The sequence below is a fragment of the Lotus japonicus genome, chromosome 2 (genome assembly GCF_012489685.1).
Source record: "Lotus japonicus ecotype B-129 chromosome 2, LjGifu_v1.2".
Classification (NCBI taxonomy): Eukaryota; Viridiplantae; Streptophyta; class Magnoliopsida; order Fabales; family Fabaceae; genus Lotus; species Lotus japonicus.
The window spans coordinates 19,984,156-20,001,819 of NC_080042.1; the positions used below are offsets into that span (position 1 = coordinate 19,984,156).

Sequence of the window (17,664 nt, forward strand, 5' to 3'; positions counted from 1 at the left end):
GAACACTTATTTTGACTGGTATTAAAATGATGAAAGTTATTATATATCTATCGATTTCCCCATTTCTTCACCCTTTTCCATCCAAGCTAGATCCAACCAAGAAAACAGAAGTAAAGCTCTCAAATTTCTTTCTTTCCTTTTCTATCTAACTAGATCATATAAAAAAATTTCTTCCTTTCTTTTCTTTCTTATAATTTCGCAATTAATGTTTCAAAAACAAAAAAATAATAATAATAATAATACAGGTCTATATATAGTTAGTTCTTTTGAGCCTTATTATTACTAGATTAGATTTCATGAGAAGAACAAATCCAAACAAGAAAAAAAAACCCAAATATATAGTTGTTTAATTGCAATTTTAGAAAAGACTTAATTGCAGTTTTGCTCCCTCATCACACTCACAAATTTACGGTTATTTTCATGAAAAATAAAGAATAATTTACCCTTTCTATCATCATTGAAAATAAAGGCCAAGGAAAACTGAATTTTTTTCTCAAGTAGTTCAGTTAATGCTTGTATCTAAAGATTGAAGCACCAACGACACAATTCAAGCATAAGAAAAAATATTAAAAAATTTGATAAACTAGAGAAAGGGCACTAAATTGTCAAAAAATACACAAGAAGAAACCAGCAGTATTGTTGGTGTTCACTCTATACAAGTCGTGCCCAAAAACAGGTACACTCATTATAATGGAATTTTTTTTTTGAAAAAAATAAGTTTTGTATAGTTTAATAAACCAGGTTTTTTTTGAACGTTAATAAACAAGGTTGTATCAATAACCGAACTGATCCAAACTACACTATGATAATCAACCCCGACCAAATGATGAAAAAAAAGAAAAAATGGGTTCAAATTCAGAGAACAACATAAAATGACCTCTATATATTGAAATCAATCTCTAACTAGACAAATAAAACAAACATTAAAGTTTTGCAAAACATAAGAAGTCACTCAAATTTCGAATGAGAAATGCATGGAATGAAAAAAAACTAAAGAGAGAAGGCTTAAAACTCTACCTGCCTCAAAGCACAGAATACAACCCACAGAATGAACCTAATAAAACCTTTACCGCTGATTATCTCTCTTTTACTAAATGCTTTAAAATGTGTGTCGAATAAGAGGGTAGAGAGCCCTATTTATACAAAAAATGGGGGGGGGGGGGGGATATGGTAGAATTTGGTGGATATGGAAGCAACGAGACTACAAAGTAAGATGGTTGATGGCGGGTTTTTTTCCCCTCTATGGCTCTGCTAGTCTTCCCCTTTATCACTTTTCCAAGAAAACCTAACCCTATGCGAAATCATCACATGGAGTTTGATGTAGTTACCATGAACTTCAATAACATACATCACACCTTTTTTTTGTGAGGGAAATAACATACATCACACCTTAACACTCTGTTTGTTTTAATGGAAAAGTGCAGAAAGGAATAAGGCTGGAAAGGAAAAGGAAAGGAAAAAGGAATCTTTGTCTATTTGGAACAGGCTGGAAAAGGAAAGGGAGATGAAATTGGATGGTGAATAGTACCAAATTATTTTCCGCGCATCTTTGCCGTGAAAACGAAAAAGGGAACGTCATTTTGTTAAAAAGACAATAAAAGCCTTTAAATTTTATGCAACACATCACTTGCCACTGAAGAATTAGAGCTATGACTCTCTCCTATTGTATTATCCATATGCAGCTTTTACTACTTATTCAATATTGTCGGTGTTATTCAATTATTTAATCCTAATAAATAAGTCATCATAAATAATTAACGTTATCAAATGTCCTATTAAACCATATGTTATATCTATAATGCAAACCGTTTAAAAAAAAACGCAACCAATGTTTTATTTAATCATAATTTAAATTTGTATATAAACAACAATAGTTTAATAATTTAATTTTTTTTATCAAAGAAACAATTATTAAATTTTAAAAAGTTAAAATTTTTTGATAATCAGTTAAAAAAGTTATATATATATATATATAAACTACAAACAAGAGGATAAAGTTGTCATTGCATAACATACTCATTCTCATTTTTCTTACTTTTCCATCTATTATCCTTTCCTTTTCACACAATCCAAACAACTTCAAAATCCTTTCATTTTAACTTCCTTCTACCTTCTTTCCTTTCATTTTCATTCCTCCTATTTTCACTTTACATCCAAACAGAGCGAGCTTGAACAATTTCATTTTTTTTTCTTAAAATGGAACAATTAGTTAAATTTTTTTTATAAACAAATTAGTTACAAAGTTAAATTCTATATTAAGTACTTTTATGATCTACTATATATTATTATGTCGATGATTTATATTCTAAAATAGTATTATATTTAAAAGGAATCTTTGTCTGTTTGGAAAAGGCTGGAAAAGGAAAGGGAGATGAAATTGGATGGTGAATAGAACCGAATTATTTTATGCGCATCTTTGTCGTGAAAACGAAAAAGGGAACATCATTTTGTTAAAAAGAAAATAAAAGCCTTTAAATTTTTTGCAACACGTCACTGACCACAGAATAATTGGAGCTATGACTCTCTCTCATAGTATTATCCATATGCTGCTTTTACTACTTATTCAATATTGTCGGTGTTATTCAATTATTTAATCCTAATAAATAATTCATCATAAACAATTAACGTTATCAAATGTCCTATTAAACCATATGTTATATCTATAATGCAAACGGTTTTAAAAAAAAAAATAGCGCAACCAATGTTTTATTTAATCATAATTTAAATTTGTATATAAACAATAATAGTTTAATAATTTAATTTTTTTATCAAAGAAATAATTATTAAATTTTAAAAGGTTACATTTTTTTATAATCAGTTAAAATTATATATATATATATATATATATATATATATATATAAACTACAAACAAGAGGATAAAGTTGTCATTGCATAACATACTCATTTTCATTTTTCTTACTTTTCCATCTATTATCCTTCCTTTTCACACAATCCAAACAACTTCAAAATCCTTTCATTTTCCTTTCATTTTCATTCCTCTTATTTTCACTTCATATCCAAACAGAGCATAAGAGCTTGAACAATTTCATAATTTTTTTTCTTAAAATGGAACAAGTAGTTAAAAAAAAAAAATTTAAACAAATTAGTTACAAAGTTAAATTCTATATTAAGTTTTTTTATGATCTAATATATATTATTATGTTGATGATTTATATTCTCGATTAGTATTATCTTTAAAATGGATATCTATATAATATACTAAATGAATGTTTTTTTCTAGAAGGTTTTGCCACGTGTCACCCCCATATCATCCTAATAAAAAACATACAAATTTTATTTTTCAATATTAATATGCATTAAAAAACAAATTTTGTTTTTTTAACTTTGAAATACATATTTAAAAAAAAAAACAAATCCGTGCAACAAAGAAAAGAATATATACAAAAGTGCAATATTTGTGAATATTTTCTATTTTTAATCAACATGCACAACAGGTACCTTATCATGGATGGGTAGTCAAGACTATAAAAAGGGAAGCAAAAACCCTTCAAACCTATTTGGGAATAGTTCACCCAAAACAAGAATCACCCTATAAATCTTGTAGTCCAAATTTCTCCATGATCGTTTTTTCTAATGAGGGTCAAAAACCTTTGTTTAACGTCACATTATCAGAGTCACAAGCATCTGGCACCTTCGTTTAACGTCACATTATCAGAGTCACAAGCATCTGACAGTCAATTGGTACTGATTATTTATCGTCATTTATTTTAATGATACAAATTCGTTATACTTATTAGTTATTCACTATTTTTATGCCTCCTACACATACAATTCCAAAACAAATTGCCCAAAATTATTTTTCTAATACAACTATTTTAGTTCAACTAAGAGATCAAGTCAGTACTTAACATACATGCAAAGTCTTGAAGGGTTGTAAGGGAAAGGAGAGCCTGGAGTTTGGATCAGGGTGGAAAGAGTTTTGCACATCGAATGACGTCCGTGAAGGGGATATATGTTGTTTCAAGTTTCAACATATAAAATCAAATATTGTTGATGTATCTATAGTCTATCAAGTGGTTTAGGATTTCGAGCAGTGTTTACATTTGGTTTGTTTTGTTTTAGGTTGGTTTTAATCCACTACTCTATTGAACTATTCAATATGAATTTTAATTTTTAAGAAAATTGTATATTATGCTACATTAATTTAGTTCTTATAAATTTCTTTCTTTCTTTTTTCATACTTACCTCATTTGAATGCTAAAGCTTTCTAATTAGCTAGAACATGACATACCTTAAAAAAAGGGTAGAACATGACATGAAAAGGTCAATAAGTAAAAAAAACGGAACAACCTAATTGTAAGTTAAAATTTTCAAATTTACTTCAAAATGTTATCATGATCGAACATAACAACAATAATTTTTTTTGGTAAACACATAACAACAATAATGATATAGAAAAAGGAATCAAACAATATTTGTTCAAATTTATTTGATCACGTTCCAAAATTCAAGTTTGGTGGACCATGTGGTGGTTAAATTTTGAAGTTTGCAAAATTTAATGATATTTATTAAAAAAATAAAATTTATATCTTTCTAATTTCAAAAAAATAAAATTTATTGTTTCTTTTTTTTGATAACAAAAAGAAATTTATTAGATAGAGGCCAAACCAACAAAGGCCTAAATGTCCCCATGCCAAAACACACCTAGAGATTGAGCCTCATTAAAACCTTCAAAAGAAAAATCCAAAGAGAAAAAACCAATGAAAAAAAAAGAGTACTACAATCACTAGATAGGCAAGGGAACAAACCAATATTCAAGAGGAACAACTCATCTCTTTACAACAAAACCTGCACTCATGCACTAACCTTCCTAAATCAAACCGTATATAATAAACAAGCACCCGTAGGCCTAAAATTTATTGTTTCTTTTTTATGATTAGTTTTATAAAAATAATATTATTTAATCAAATTTGAACTGCCAATTTGATACGTTCAAAAATCATCTACTTGAGATCTTGGATGTAGAAAACATAAAAATTTTTGTATGCACCTATTTTTATTAAACCTATCTACAACTATTAAAAAAGAATTTTTAGAATATTTGCTTAATCTTTAACAAAATCAATCTCGGTTGGAATCGATAAAAAAGTCAAATTTAAAAAAAAAACTAATTTCATTTAATTACATGGCGTAATATAGTTTAGATTGAGAATTAAAATTAAATGAAATTCGTTTACTTGCTCTTATAATTTATCTTTTAGTTTTTATATCCAAGTGTGGTCTTTGATTTAGACGGGATATTAGAAGTGTCGAATGCCACATATTTCTAAGTCTTGATTTAGACTGAGTTGAGTCCAAAGCAGTTTAGGTAGTACTTCTTAGTTCTTACTTTTTAAATATTTAAATTTTAGGTATCCAACAATAGATAACATGAGCAAATCACACAAGTGGATTGGACACCACATTTTTGGATGTATGAGAGATCTTTCACTTATAAAGTGCTAAACACTCCTCTAATCATCCAATGTGAAACTTTCTCAAACATAATATTTTCCAAATATTACAAAGTAATTAAAAATATAATTTTTTTGATAAATTACAAAATAGTTAGAGTAAAAAGTTACATAAAATATTCATGTTTAAAAAAATATATATCTGTATTTCATTTTTTATTTAATTCTGTATTTAAAATATTAATTTCTAACTTTTTGATTATTTATGATGTATTTTTGTTTCTTCTTTGATATGTTTTCAAATAGAATCCCAAGTTAAGGTACATAAAAATTTGAAATAAAGTGGGCCATGCTCCTATTTAATTAAATTAGATAATAGTAACTGTTAGAATATTTGTTGAGTTAAAAAAAACTTTTAGAATATTTGTTTAATCTTTAACAAAATCCATCTCGGGTGGAATCAATAAAAAAACAAAATTTTCTTTAAAAATAGGAAACGAATTTCATTTAATTACATGGCGTTTAAATTTGGTTATTTCCTATTTAAATCAATTTGTCAATCTATTTTGTTTTGAACTACCAATTTGATTGTTCTTTTTTTAACAGTATTCCATTTAGTCAATAATCTTTAATTAATGCAATGATTTTACAAATTAACTTAAGTACCTTCCTACCTACTTCATAATTATGAACAAAGGTTCTAGAACGATTTGTGAGGGACCTGGAAGCTACCCTCAACGCTGAGTTGCAGAACATGAAGCCATTTCTGATTTTTGAGTTTTTTTTTGGTTCAAAAAATTTATGAGCTTTAACTGAACCCTAACTGAAGGGAAAACCTGCCAGTATTCTTTTTTTATTGGGCTGACCCAGAGAAAAATGGGAAAGGAGCCCAATCTTATTTGGTATTGAGGTTAAACTTCAAATATACTGCACTGTTTTGCCACTCTCCGGCCCTTCATTCTTCATTCACCCGGTGTTAGAATTCAAGTGTGGGTAAAAATCTTTTAAAAAGTCACACATTGACCGAAAATGTGAATGTTGAATAATTTATAAGTGAAATGTGAGTGTCGAATAATATATAAGTGAAATGACTAAGTGAAGCTGCCGATGGCAGCCAAGACGGCTTCAACGCCGCGGCCCATGGTAGGAAGAGAGAAAGAGGTTCTTACGGGATGAGAGAGGAATGATTGAGTGTAAGAATAGAATGGAAGGTGGGTGAGTGATTTTTCGTGGAATGTGTGTGGTGGGAAAGAAGATTTGACTAGTCAACATAATTATAATAAGATTTAAAGTTTAAAAGTTGACTAAAATTAATTCGTGGAATGTGTGTGGCGGGAAAGAAGATTTGACAAGTCAACATAATTATAATAAGATTTAAAATTTAAAAGTTGACTAAAATTAATTTTTAAAATTTTGAAAAAAAATCAATTATATCATAATTAAATAAGAAAAAAGGTGATGGTAGATTAAAACACATTGTACTTCTTAAAAAAAAAACCACAATGTTGAAAACATATATAGTTAAAAAAATTATTAAGATGTATTTACTAAAAGGTAAAAAAAAATAGTGTCACACAACATTTAGATTTACAATTTTATTAAACAAAAGTCACCCGTACGTGCAGGGCACGGAATATGATAAAAGTCACTCGTGCCTTGCACGGGTGATTCTGCTAGTTTTTTTTTGTTACAAGAGGAAAATATTCTGCTAGTTTATATACTAAAAGAGTCAAATTTATATTAACGTTCTAGGAAACAAATATTTGAAATCATATTTGATATGGTAAACAAGTGAGAGTCAAATTAATTTTAACATTTTAGAAAAGGGCATATCTGAATTCATATTTAATTTGGTACTACATTTAATATTTTTCAGTAATGCAATATTTCTATATTTAAACTCATAATTTTAATTTCATGAGGTCAAACTAATAATACAAGGATAATATTTTAATACAAAATCTAATTTTGAATAAATAACATAAAAAAATTCTTCCAACCCTTGTTTGCATAAATTTTAAAACTTTACAGCTTGTAAAGTTTCATATTTAATTTTCTCATAAATAATTTTTCTTAAAAATGAACATTTAGTTAAAAATAAACTATATTCTATTTTAAATAATTTTATGATTATATAGATTACTCCCTTCAAAAATGATTATATATATTACTATACCATTAATTATTTTTTTTATTGATCATGAAAATTTTACATTTTTTCCTTTAAAGTGGATATTTGTATATTTAAAATTAATATTTTATCTTTTTTTTTTTGAGTAAAAGTTTTGGCATTTAATTAATCCAAGAAAGTAGCATCTACAAACAAGGCATGTGCAACCACAGGTGGAGGATCATGCCACCAAACATGAAAAGGAAAATCACAAGCTATAGCAGCCAATTCATGTGCCACTCCATTGGCCTATCTACGAGCATGACTGAAACGTATTATAGGAAATAGAGAAATTAAAGTCTTGCAATCCACTATCACTGCTTCTATTTCTGGTGGACAAGAATGGGTCTTTAAGGCATGTACTATCGGTAATGAATCAGATTCTATCACCACATTTTCCATTTCCATTTCAGCAGCCATTTGAAGACCCCAGCGAACCGCATAAGCTTCAGCCAAGAGAGAGTCCAGTCGATTATGTTCCAATTTTGTAGCTGCCGTCATAAACTCACCTCTTCCTGATCTAGCAACCAGACCAAAACCAGTAGAACTACTTCCAGTCCAACCAGCATCAACATTTAGCTTTATAACTCCTTGCGGTGGTGCTTCCCATCTAACATCCCTTGGCTGATCATCAATTATCACTCCTCGTCGTTCCTGCGCCTCCAACCACTCAAAGTGCTTCTCCAAGGATAAACGTATTGACATTCCAGGATCAGATACAAGTAAGCCTTATTACGTGCCCTCCAAATAACATGAAGTACCTGTATAACAGCAGCAACCCAATGTTCATCATTTTGACGAAATCCCTGTTTCAGCCATTCATTAAATTCCATAACAACAGAATCAGAGTGTAGGCCTAGTGGATGAGCAAACCAAGCAGCTCGTGCCCAATTACAGTGCAGAAAAAGATGGGTGAGATTTTCTTCCACTTGTTGTTGGCAAAGCAAACACTCTTGTTGAACCTGCAATCCTTTTTTCGCCAGATTAGCTCTACAAGCCAAGGTGTTTGTTACAGCCTTGTATGCAAAATGCTTGAATTTGTTAGGGACTTTAGCTGACCAGAGTGCTTTCCATGAGAATTGAGAAGTGACAGAGGGACCTGCTAGGCTGCCACATTACTCTCCTTCTTTTGCTGTAAATGAATATACGTTGATCTGACTGAGAATTCCCCAAATCCGCTCCACCTCCAGAAGGCTCTGTCTCGTCTTTCTTCCCAACTCAGCGGAATAAGCTTGATCTTCAATGCTTCCTCATGGGTAAAAATTCGGTCTATTAGTAGCCCATCCCATCTTCTGCCCTCTGGTAAAATAAGTGAAGATACTAAAGCATTTTGAGGGAGTATGGATTGAGGAGAACGGACAGTACAATCCCCACAACCAGGGAGCCATGAATCATGCCAAATTCTAATGTCTTGTCCATTTCCAACTCTCCATTTCAAGCCACCCCGTACAGTTCTAAGGGTTTCCCAAACGCTCCTCCAAGAATAGCTAGGCTGATAGCCAATTTGTGCATTTAGTATAGAGGTCCTTGGGAAATATCTTGCTTTCCATACCCTGTACAATAGTGAGTTCTCAGCCGAAAATAGCCTCCATGCTTGTTTGGTTAATAGCGCATGATTGAAATCCACTAAGTCCCGGAAGCCCATCCCACCTTTATTTTTCGGCTTACATAAATGCTTCCAACTGATCCAATGAATTTTACGTTCATCCCGCTGCTGTCCCCACCAAAAACTAGCCATGGAACCCTCAATTTTGTGGCAGATTCCCTCCAGAATTTTAAAGCAACTCATGACATAGGTAGGAATAGATTGGGCTACTGATTTGAGAAGAACTTCTTTACCTGCCTTAGACAAAGTTTTCCCCTTCCAATCTTGTAGTTTTCGCCACACACGTTCTTGGACTCGTGCAAAGATTGTTTTCTTGGATCTTCCAATAACTGTAGGCAAACCAAGGTACTTATCATAGACCTCCACAGCCTTTACCCCCATCCTTTCTTGGATCATAACCATACTGGTGCTTATCACATTTCGGCTAAAAGAAATTTCAGACTTGTCCATGTTAACCAACTGACCTGAAGCTTGCTCATACAGTTTTATGACCTTTAAGATACAATCTGCCCCCTCCATAGTTGCTTTACCAAAAATCAAACTGTCATTAGCAAAGAAGAGATGACTAATCAATGGCGCCCCCCTTGCTATTTTCACACCATGAAGCGAATTACTTCTCACTTGCTCAGACAATAAACTAGAGAAAACTTCTGCACATAAAATGAAGAGGTAAGGGGAAAGAGGATCTCCCTGTCTAAGACCTCTATGAGGGGAGAAGAAAGGGGCATGTTCTCCATTAATCAAAGGTGCATAAGTAACCGAAGATACACATCTAATAATAAGTTGTGTAAAGCCAAGCGGGAATCCCATAGCTAGTAAGACCTGATGTAAAAAATCTCACTCAATGCGATCATAAGCCTTTGCCATATCCAATTTGAGTGCCATGTACCCTTTTTTACCCTTCTTCTTTTTCTTCATATAATGGAATGCTTCAAACCCCACTAAGGCATTATCAGTTATGAGCCTCCCCGGAATAAAAGCACTTTGACATTCATCAACCACAGAATCAAGCATAAACTTCATACGGTTAGCAATACACTTGGTGACAATTTTCATGATCACATTACATAAACTGATGGGCCTAAATTCCTTGGGTCCTTCCGGAGTTTTAACCTTTGGAATCAAGCAAATAAAAGTCTGATTAATACCTGCAGGATCTTCCCCATCATTTAAAATTGCCAAGACCTTGTTAGTGACCTCATCTCCCACAATTCTCCAATATTTTTGATAAAATAGGGCAGGAAAACCATCTGGTCCCGATGCTTTTAATGGATGCATTTGTTGGAGAGCTTCCACAATATCTTCTCTTGTGAAAGGGTGTTGTAACTCTTGCACCATGATTGGAGAAAGTTTAGCCCGTAAAGCACTACAAGCTTCTTGTACTCTACTTGGTTGTTCTGATTGAAATAAGCCCATAAAGTAGTCCCTTCCCATTATCATTCCGCAATCTCTTAATTGTATTTCTCTTCTTTCTTTGATTTGCTTTCCCATGAAAAAATTTTGTATTATGATCCCCATCTTTAAGCCATAAAGCCCTTGATCTTTGACGCCAATACAATTCCTCCTTCTCTAAGAGTTCTGCAAGTTCTTTGCCAATTTCACGCTTCCGTTCATAATTTTCAGGAGTTTCTGGCCATGTCTGAGCCTTTTCCATCTTCTTCTCTAGTATCACAATTTCCTTCTTAAAATTTCCTTTTTGGTTGCTCAACTGTGAACATAATTCCCGGGCAGCCTGCATTTTACTAGTGAGATCATTACCTGCTTCCGACCAAGAACCCCGTAAATGAAATGCTAAATCAGAATCACGTGTCAAGTGCTCTTCAAATCTAAAAATTCTTTCCTTGCGTCTTTTACTTTCTATTTCCTGTGAGCTTGAATGGATCAAAAGGGGTGAGTGATCAGAAGTATACTGTAACAAGTGACGGACTTGAGAAGCACCCAACACATCAAGATAGTTCTGAGTAGCCATGCACCTGTCCAAGCGTTGTTTAATGCTTGCTGCACCTTCTCTTCCATTCGACCAGGTGTAAGGATAATTACCAATAAAGCCCAGATCCAGTAAATCACATGACCAGAGACAATTTATTAGAAGATGCTACAAATTTCTAGAAGTTACTATATGATACCATTGTAAAACTAGAAAAGTCTAGACTATGTGATATCATGTAAAATCTAGAAGCTCTCTAGATTGTACTAATTATAAAGAATGTTTATGATGAGCCTATAAATAGGCCATGAACCATTGTAATTGATCATCAACAATCAATACAATTTCTTCCTAAGTTAACCGACTTGTGCCACTATCTTTCCTATATACCTTGGCCTCCAACAACATAATTATATTCTTTCAACTACTACTTCAATTACTAACAAGTGGTACCAGAGCTACGTTCGATCATACATTGGGCGTAGTTATATTACCTCCCTACTATTTCAAAACTACCCCACCTACTACTAAAAATTTCCCTTGCACTTATAACCCACTTCCATAATTTTTCTAAGCTATGGCCAACGCCTCCCAACCTTCATCTATCACTGTCCCTATTTTCAATGGGGAAAACTATGATTATTGGAGTGCAAAAATGAAGACATATTTTTGCTTCCAAGACTGTTGGGATGTCGTAGAAGAAGGATATACTGCTCCTGCAGATACTTCAGCTCTCACTGCGGCACAAAAGAAAGAGCTGAAGGAGAATAAGCTCAAAGATTCAAAGGCGTTATTCATTTTGCAACAGGCAGTGACCGACGCAATTTTTCCAAGAATATTGGGTTCTAAAAGTGCAAAAGAGGCTTGGGATAAGTTAAAGGAGGAGTTCCAAGGTAGCGACAAGGTACGTGCCATCAAACTACAGACTCTAAGACGAGATTTTGAATTATTGAAGATGAAAGAGTCTGAAACTGTTAAAGACTACTATTCTAGAATTAAAGAAATAGTAAATCAAATGAGAGCCTTTGGGGAAGATATTCTTGACAAGAAAATTGTAGAGAAAATTCTAATTACTGTTCCCCGAAAATATGACTCAATCGTGACAACGATTGAGCAGACCAAAGATCTGTCTACTCTATCAGTGACAGAACTAATGGGCTCTCTTGAAGCATATGAGCAAAGATTGTGTAGGCATGATGAAGATACACTTGAAAATGCCTTCCAATCAAAGCTCAAATTTCGATCTCAAAATAAAGGAGATGGAGGAAGAAGGAACTATGGAGAAAGTTCTAGAAAAAGAGAAAGTTCTAGAAATTTCTCCAAGAGCAATCCAAATAAATATCCTCCATGCAGCATATGCAAAAGGCTAGGTCATGCAGAAGTAGATTGTCGATACCGTAATAGGCCACAATGCAACTACTGCAAGATGTTTGGGCACGTCGAGAAATATTGTCGCAATAAAAATAGGCATCAAGCCAACCTTGCAGAAGAGGAAGAACAAGATCAGTATCTTCTCTATGCCACTCAAGACTCAGTCGAAGAAAAAGGAGGAAGCTGGTATTTGGATAGCGGTTGCAGCAATCATATGGCCAAGGATGAGAGTATCTTCAAAAATATTGACGACTCTGTCAAAGTGAAAGTTCGTATGGGAAATGACACCGTGGTGGAGTCAAAAGGTAAAGGCACTGTCATGGTGGAGACGAAGAAAGGTACGAGACTCATCAGCGATGTTTTACTAGTTCCTAACCTAAAGGAGAATCTCTTAAGCATTGGCCAAATGATAGAAAGAGGCTACGCTCTTCACTTTGAAGGAGATGCATGCCGGATCTATGATAAGAATGATAAAAGGGTTGAGATAGCCAAAGTGAAGATGCAAAAGAGCAACCGAAGCTTCCCGTTAAATTTTAAATATGTAACTAACATTGCCATGAAGGTGCAAGTTGACGATTCATGGCTTTGGCATCGAAGATTTGGCCACTTCAACATACATGCCCTGAAGCTGCTATATCATAAGAAGATGATGAGAGAACTTCCATATTTAAAGGAGAGCAATGAAGCCTGCGAAGGATGTCTCCTCGGAAAGCAACACAGAGTGTCGTTCTCAACAGGAAAGGCATGGAGAGCAAAACACGTGTTGGAATTGATACATACAGACGTATGTGGACCGATGAGGACGCCATCACATGACAACAACAGGTATTTCATCCTCTTCACTGATGACTTCTCTAGAATGACATGGGTCTATTTCCTAAAAGCAAAATCAGAAGTTTTTGGGGTATTCAAAAAGTTCAAGGCCCTTGTCGAGAAACAAAGTGGAAAACATATAAAAGTACTTAGAAGTGATCGTGGAAAGGAGTATACATCCCGCGAGTTTGACAAATTCTGCGAGGATGAAGGCATAGAAAGACAACTTACAGTCGCATATACTCCACAACAAAATGGTGTGTCGGAAAGAAAGAATCGCACAGTTATGGAGATGGCTAGATCGATGCTCAAGGAGAAGAGAATGCCTAACACCTTTTGGGCAGAAGCAGTCTACACGGCTGTCTATATACTCAACAGATGTCCAACAAACGCAGTACAAAATAAAACTCCAATTGAAGCTTGGAGCGGCAAGAAGCCATCGGCAAAGCACCTAAGAGTCTTTGGATCTATATGCTACATTCATGTGCCAGATGTAAAGAGGCACAAACTAGAAGACAAGACTGTACGAGGTATCTTCCTCGGGTATAGCACAAAGTCTAAAGGCTACAGGGTCTACAACCTACAGACAAAGAAGCTTATGATCAGTCGAGATGTTGAAGTCGACGAGAATGCTGCCTGGAATTGGGATGAAGAAAAAGTGGAGAAGAACATCCCCGTACTAAAGCATCTACCTCACGAAGAAGAAGGTGAAGAAGCAGCAGAAAACCCAGGTGAGCCTCCTTCACCTCCACAACAACCACAAGAAGAAATTTCTTCACCTGAATCTACTCCTATACGAGTAAGATCATTGGCAGACATATATGAAACCTGCAACTTGGCCATACTTGAGCCTGAAAGCTTTGAAGCTGCATCAAAGCAAGAAGTATGGGTCAAGGCAATGGAAGAAGAAATAAAGATGATTGAGAAAAACAACACATGGGAGTTAGTAGATTGCCCACATGGAAAAGACATCATTGGGGTTAAGTGGGTCTACAAGACAAAGCTCAACCCTAATGGCACTATACAGAAGCACAAGGCGAGGCTAGTAGTGAAGGGTTACTCACAACAACCTGGCATCGACTATAATGTGACATTTGCACCAGTAGCTCGTCTTGATACGATAAGAGCTCTAATAGCTCTTGCAGCACAAAAAGGTTGGAGCATCCATCAACTAGATGTCAAATCAGCCTTCCTCAACGGTGTACTCGAAGAAGAGATCTATGTGGAGCAACCACAAGGGTTCGTGTGCAAAGGAAATGAAAGCAAAGTGCTAAGACTTAGAAAAGCTCTCTATGGCTTGAAGCAAGCTCCTCGAGCATGGTATAGTCGGATTGATCAGTACTTCATCGATCGAGGATTCAGGAGGAGCAAGAGTGAGCCTACACTATACATCAAGACTCAAGGTCAGCATACTCTCCTACTCTCCTTGTACGTAGATGATCTTATCTACACAGGAAATAATACGAAGATGATGATGGAGTTCAAAGAAGACATGATGAAGACCTTCGAGATGACCGACCTTGGCTTGATGAGCTACTTCCTCGGTATAGAGGTAAGTCAAAGAAATGATGGGATATTTATCTCACAAAAGAAATACACGGAAGGCTTACTCAAGAAGTTCAAGATGTATGACTGCAAGCCTGTAAGTACGCCACTCGTGACAAATGAGAAACTACAGAAGGATGATGGAGCACCAGAAGCTGATGCATCGCGCTACAGGAGTCTAATTGGAAGTCTTCTATATCTGACGGCTACACGGCCAGACATTATGTATGCTACAAGTCTACTATCAAGATTCATGCAAAGCCCAAGTCAGATTCACTTTGGAGCAGGAAAAAGAATTCTAAGATACTTACAAGGCACAAAGGAGTTTGGCATTTGGTACACTACCACATCCAACTTAAGATTGCTCGGCTACACCGACAGTGATTGGGCAGGTTCGGTTGATGACATGAAGAGCACTTCTGGCTATGCTTTCTCACTTGGATCAAGAATATTTTCTTGGGCATCTAAGAAGCAAGCTACAGTAGCACAATCAACAGCTGAAGCAGAGTACATGGCAGCTGCTGAGGCAACGAGTCAAGCAATATGGCTACGGAGAATACTCGAAGATATGGGAGAAAAACAAGATGGACCTACTACCATCAACTGCGACAACAAATCAACAATCGCAATGGCGAAGAATCCAGTGCATCACAGCAGAACAAAGCACATAGCAATTAAATATCACTTCATCAGAGAAGCAGAGACAACTAAAGAGATCCAGCTTGAGTATTGCAAGACCGAAGAGCAAGTTGCAGACATATTCACAAAGGCATTACCGAGACCAAGATTTGAAGAGCTACGCACTATGCTTGGAGTTAAAGAAATTTGCAGCAAGGAGGAGTATTAGAAGATGCTACAAATTTCTAGAAGTTACTATATGATACCATTGTAAAACTAGAAAAGTCTAGACTATGTGATATCATGTAAAATCTAGAAGCTCTCTAGATTGTACTAATTATAAAGAATGTTTATGATGAGCCTATAAATAGGCCATGAACCATTGTAATTGATCATCAACAATCAATACAATTTCTTCCTAAGTTAACCGACTTGTGCCACTATCTTTCCTATATACCTTGGCCTCCAACAACATAATTATATTCTTTCAACTACTACTTCAATTACTAACACAATTCTTAAATGCATTCAGTTGATCTACCGTTCGATCGACACCCCCTTTCTTCTCATCATTTGACACAATAGCATTAAAATCTCCGAAGCAAAGCCATAGACCTGTTATCATGACACGGATCCGTCACATAAGTGCCCAAGTTTTATATTTATTTTGTTCCTCTGGATGACCATAAAACCCAGTCACACTAACTGTCCTTCCCTCTACATTCCTGCACTGACCGTATATATGATTAGGAGAGTAATTTATAAGCACAAAATCAACCTCCTCCTTCCAGAAAACAGCCAAGCTTCCCCCCCTTAATTTTCCTTCCCCACGACAATCAACACCAAAGAAAAACTGCATACCAATATGTCTACCAACACTTCCTAATTCTCCTTGCTTTCTTCTTGTTTCAGAAAGAAAAACAAGGTCGGGATCTTCGAAATTAACAAGCCTTTCAAGAACTCGTTCTGCACGAGGGTTCCCAAGCCCTCGGCAGCTCCAACATAATGTTTTCATGGCTCTCGGCAGTGCTGGCCTCCAGCACCGCCGAATCATCTGCTTGAGACATAACAGACTTGTTTCTTTTTCCAACACCATTGAGATTATCTTTATCATCCACTTGAGACTTTGATCTTTTTCTACCATCACTGCCTGAATTTTGTCTCCCACCTCTACAAAGTTCTCCTGTACAAGCCACCCTTTTTCTCTGTTTGAGATTTGGTTCTTCCATGTCATGACTAGAACTACCGAGACACTCAAGTTTAGATTGTGTTGGAGAGACATAACCCTCATTGGCAGTGTCTAATTGCTCAGTAGAAGCAGCAATCTGAGCATTATTAATGATCTTCTCTGTGCTTAGTTCATTTAAAATGGGAGGGGACATCACAGCAAGAGTATTGTCTGCCACTTTCTCATGTTGCACCAGTGGACTGAACATTTCAACGTGTTTTCCCTTCATGGTATCATCTTCATTCCCAAGACCTACGTTATCTCCTCGCACTTGTTGGTGGATCCCTAGATCAGATAACCCCAACTCTGAGTCCATGGAATCAGTGTTCATAATTGACTTATTCACTTTATTCTGCATGGTAAAAGAGGCTAATTTTCCCAAAATCTCCGAAGTGAAGACCCTTTTAACCTGGCCTTGACGATGTGAACTTGATGGGTTTTGGGAATTCTTTTTGTCCATAACTTTCCTCCCCTGCATAGTTGCTCTCAGAAAAGGACCAAGGTTCCTAGAAGCGTCATAAGTTTCTGGTCCTGCTTGAAGAATTTTATGACAAAATTGATCACTGTGTCCAATAATGCCACAAAAGTAACAGAATTGAGGGAGTTTTTCGTATTTGAAGTCTACCCAAAACAATCCATCCTTCTGGTTTCCTGTATATATTCCTGGCATCAGTGGTTTCATCACATCAAGTTCTACAAGTACCTTAACAATAATTTTCTTATCAGGCAACTCAAAAAGATCCACATCCAAAACTTCGCCCACCGATGCACCAATCTTGGCTCCAATCTTTACCGTACGACAATGAAGAGGCAGTCCCCAGAGTTGTATCCAAGTAGAGGCATATTTAAAAACCATATCTGTTGGTTCTAGATGACGGTTCCAGGGTTTGATAAGCAACCAGGAATTTCGGAAAACCCATGGACTTCCTTGACAAATACGTTTCGCATCATTCTCATCATCCAGTCTGATT

General features: G+C 35.1%; 1 protein-coding gene across 1 annotated transcript; it reads right to left on the minus strand.

Moving 5' to 3' along the window:
• Nucleotides 1-7,711: 7,711 nt before the first annotated feature.
• On the minus strand, nucleotides 7,712-8,418 carry LOC130736197 (uncharacterized). The gene is made up of 3 exons (XM_057588042.1): nucleotides 8,347-8,418; nucleotides 7,949-8,263; nucleotides 7,712-7,834 (listed from the first exon to the last, which is right to left on the minus strand). Exons 1-3 carry the CDS (start codon nucleotides 8,416-8,418, stop codon nucleotides 7,712-7,714), a joined length of 510 nt encoding a protein of 169 aa, XP_057444025.1.
• Nucleotides 8,419-17,664: the final 9,246 nt, after the last annotated feature.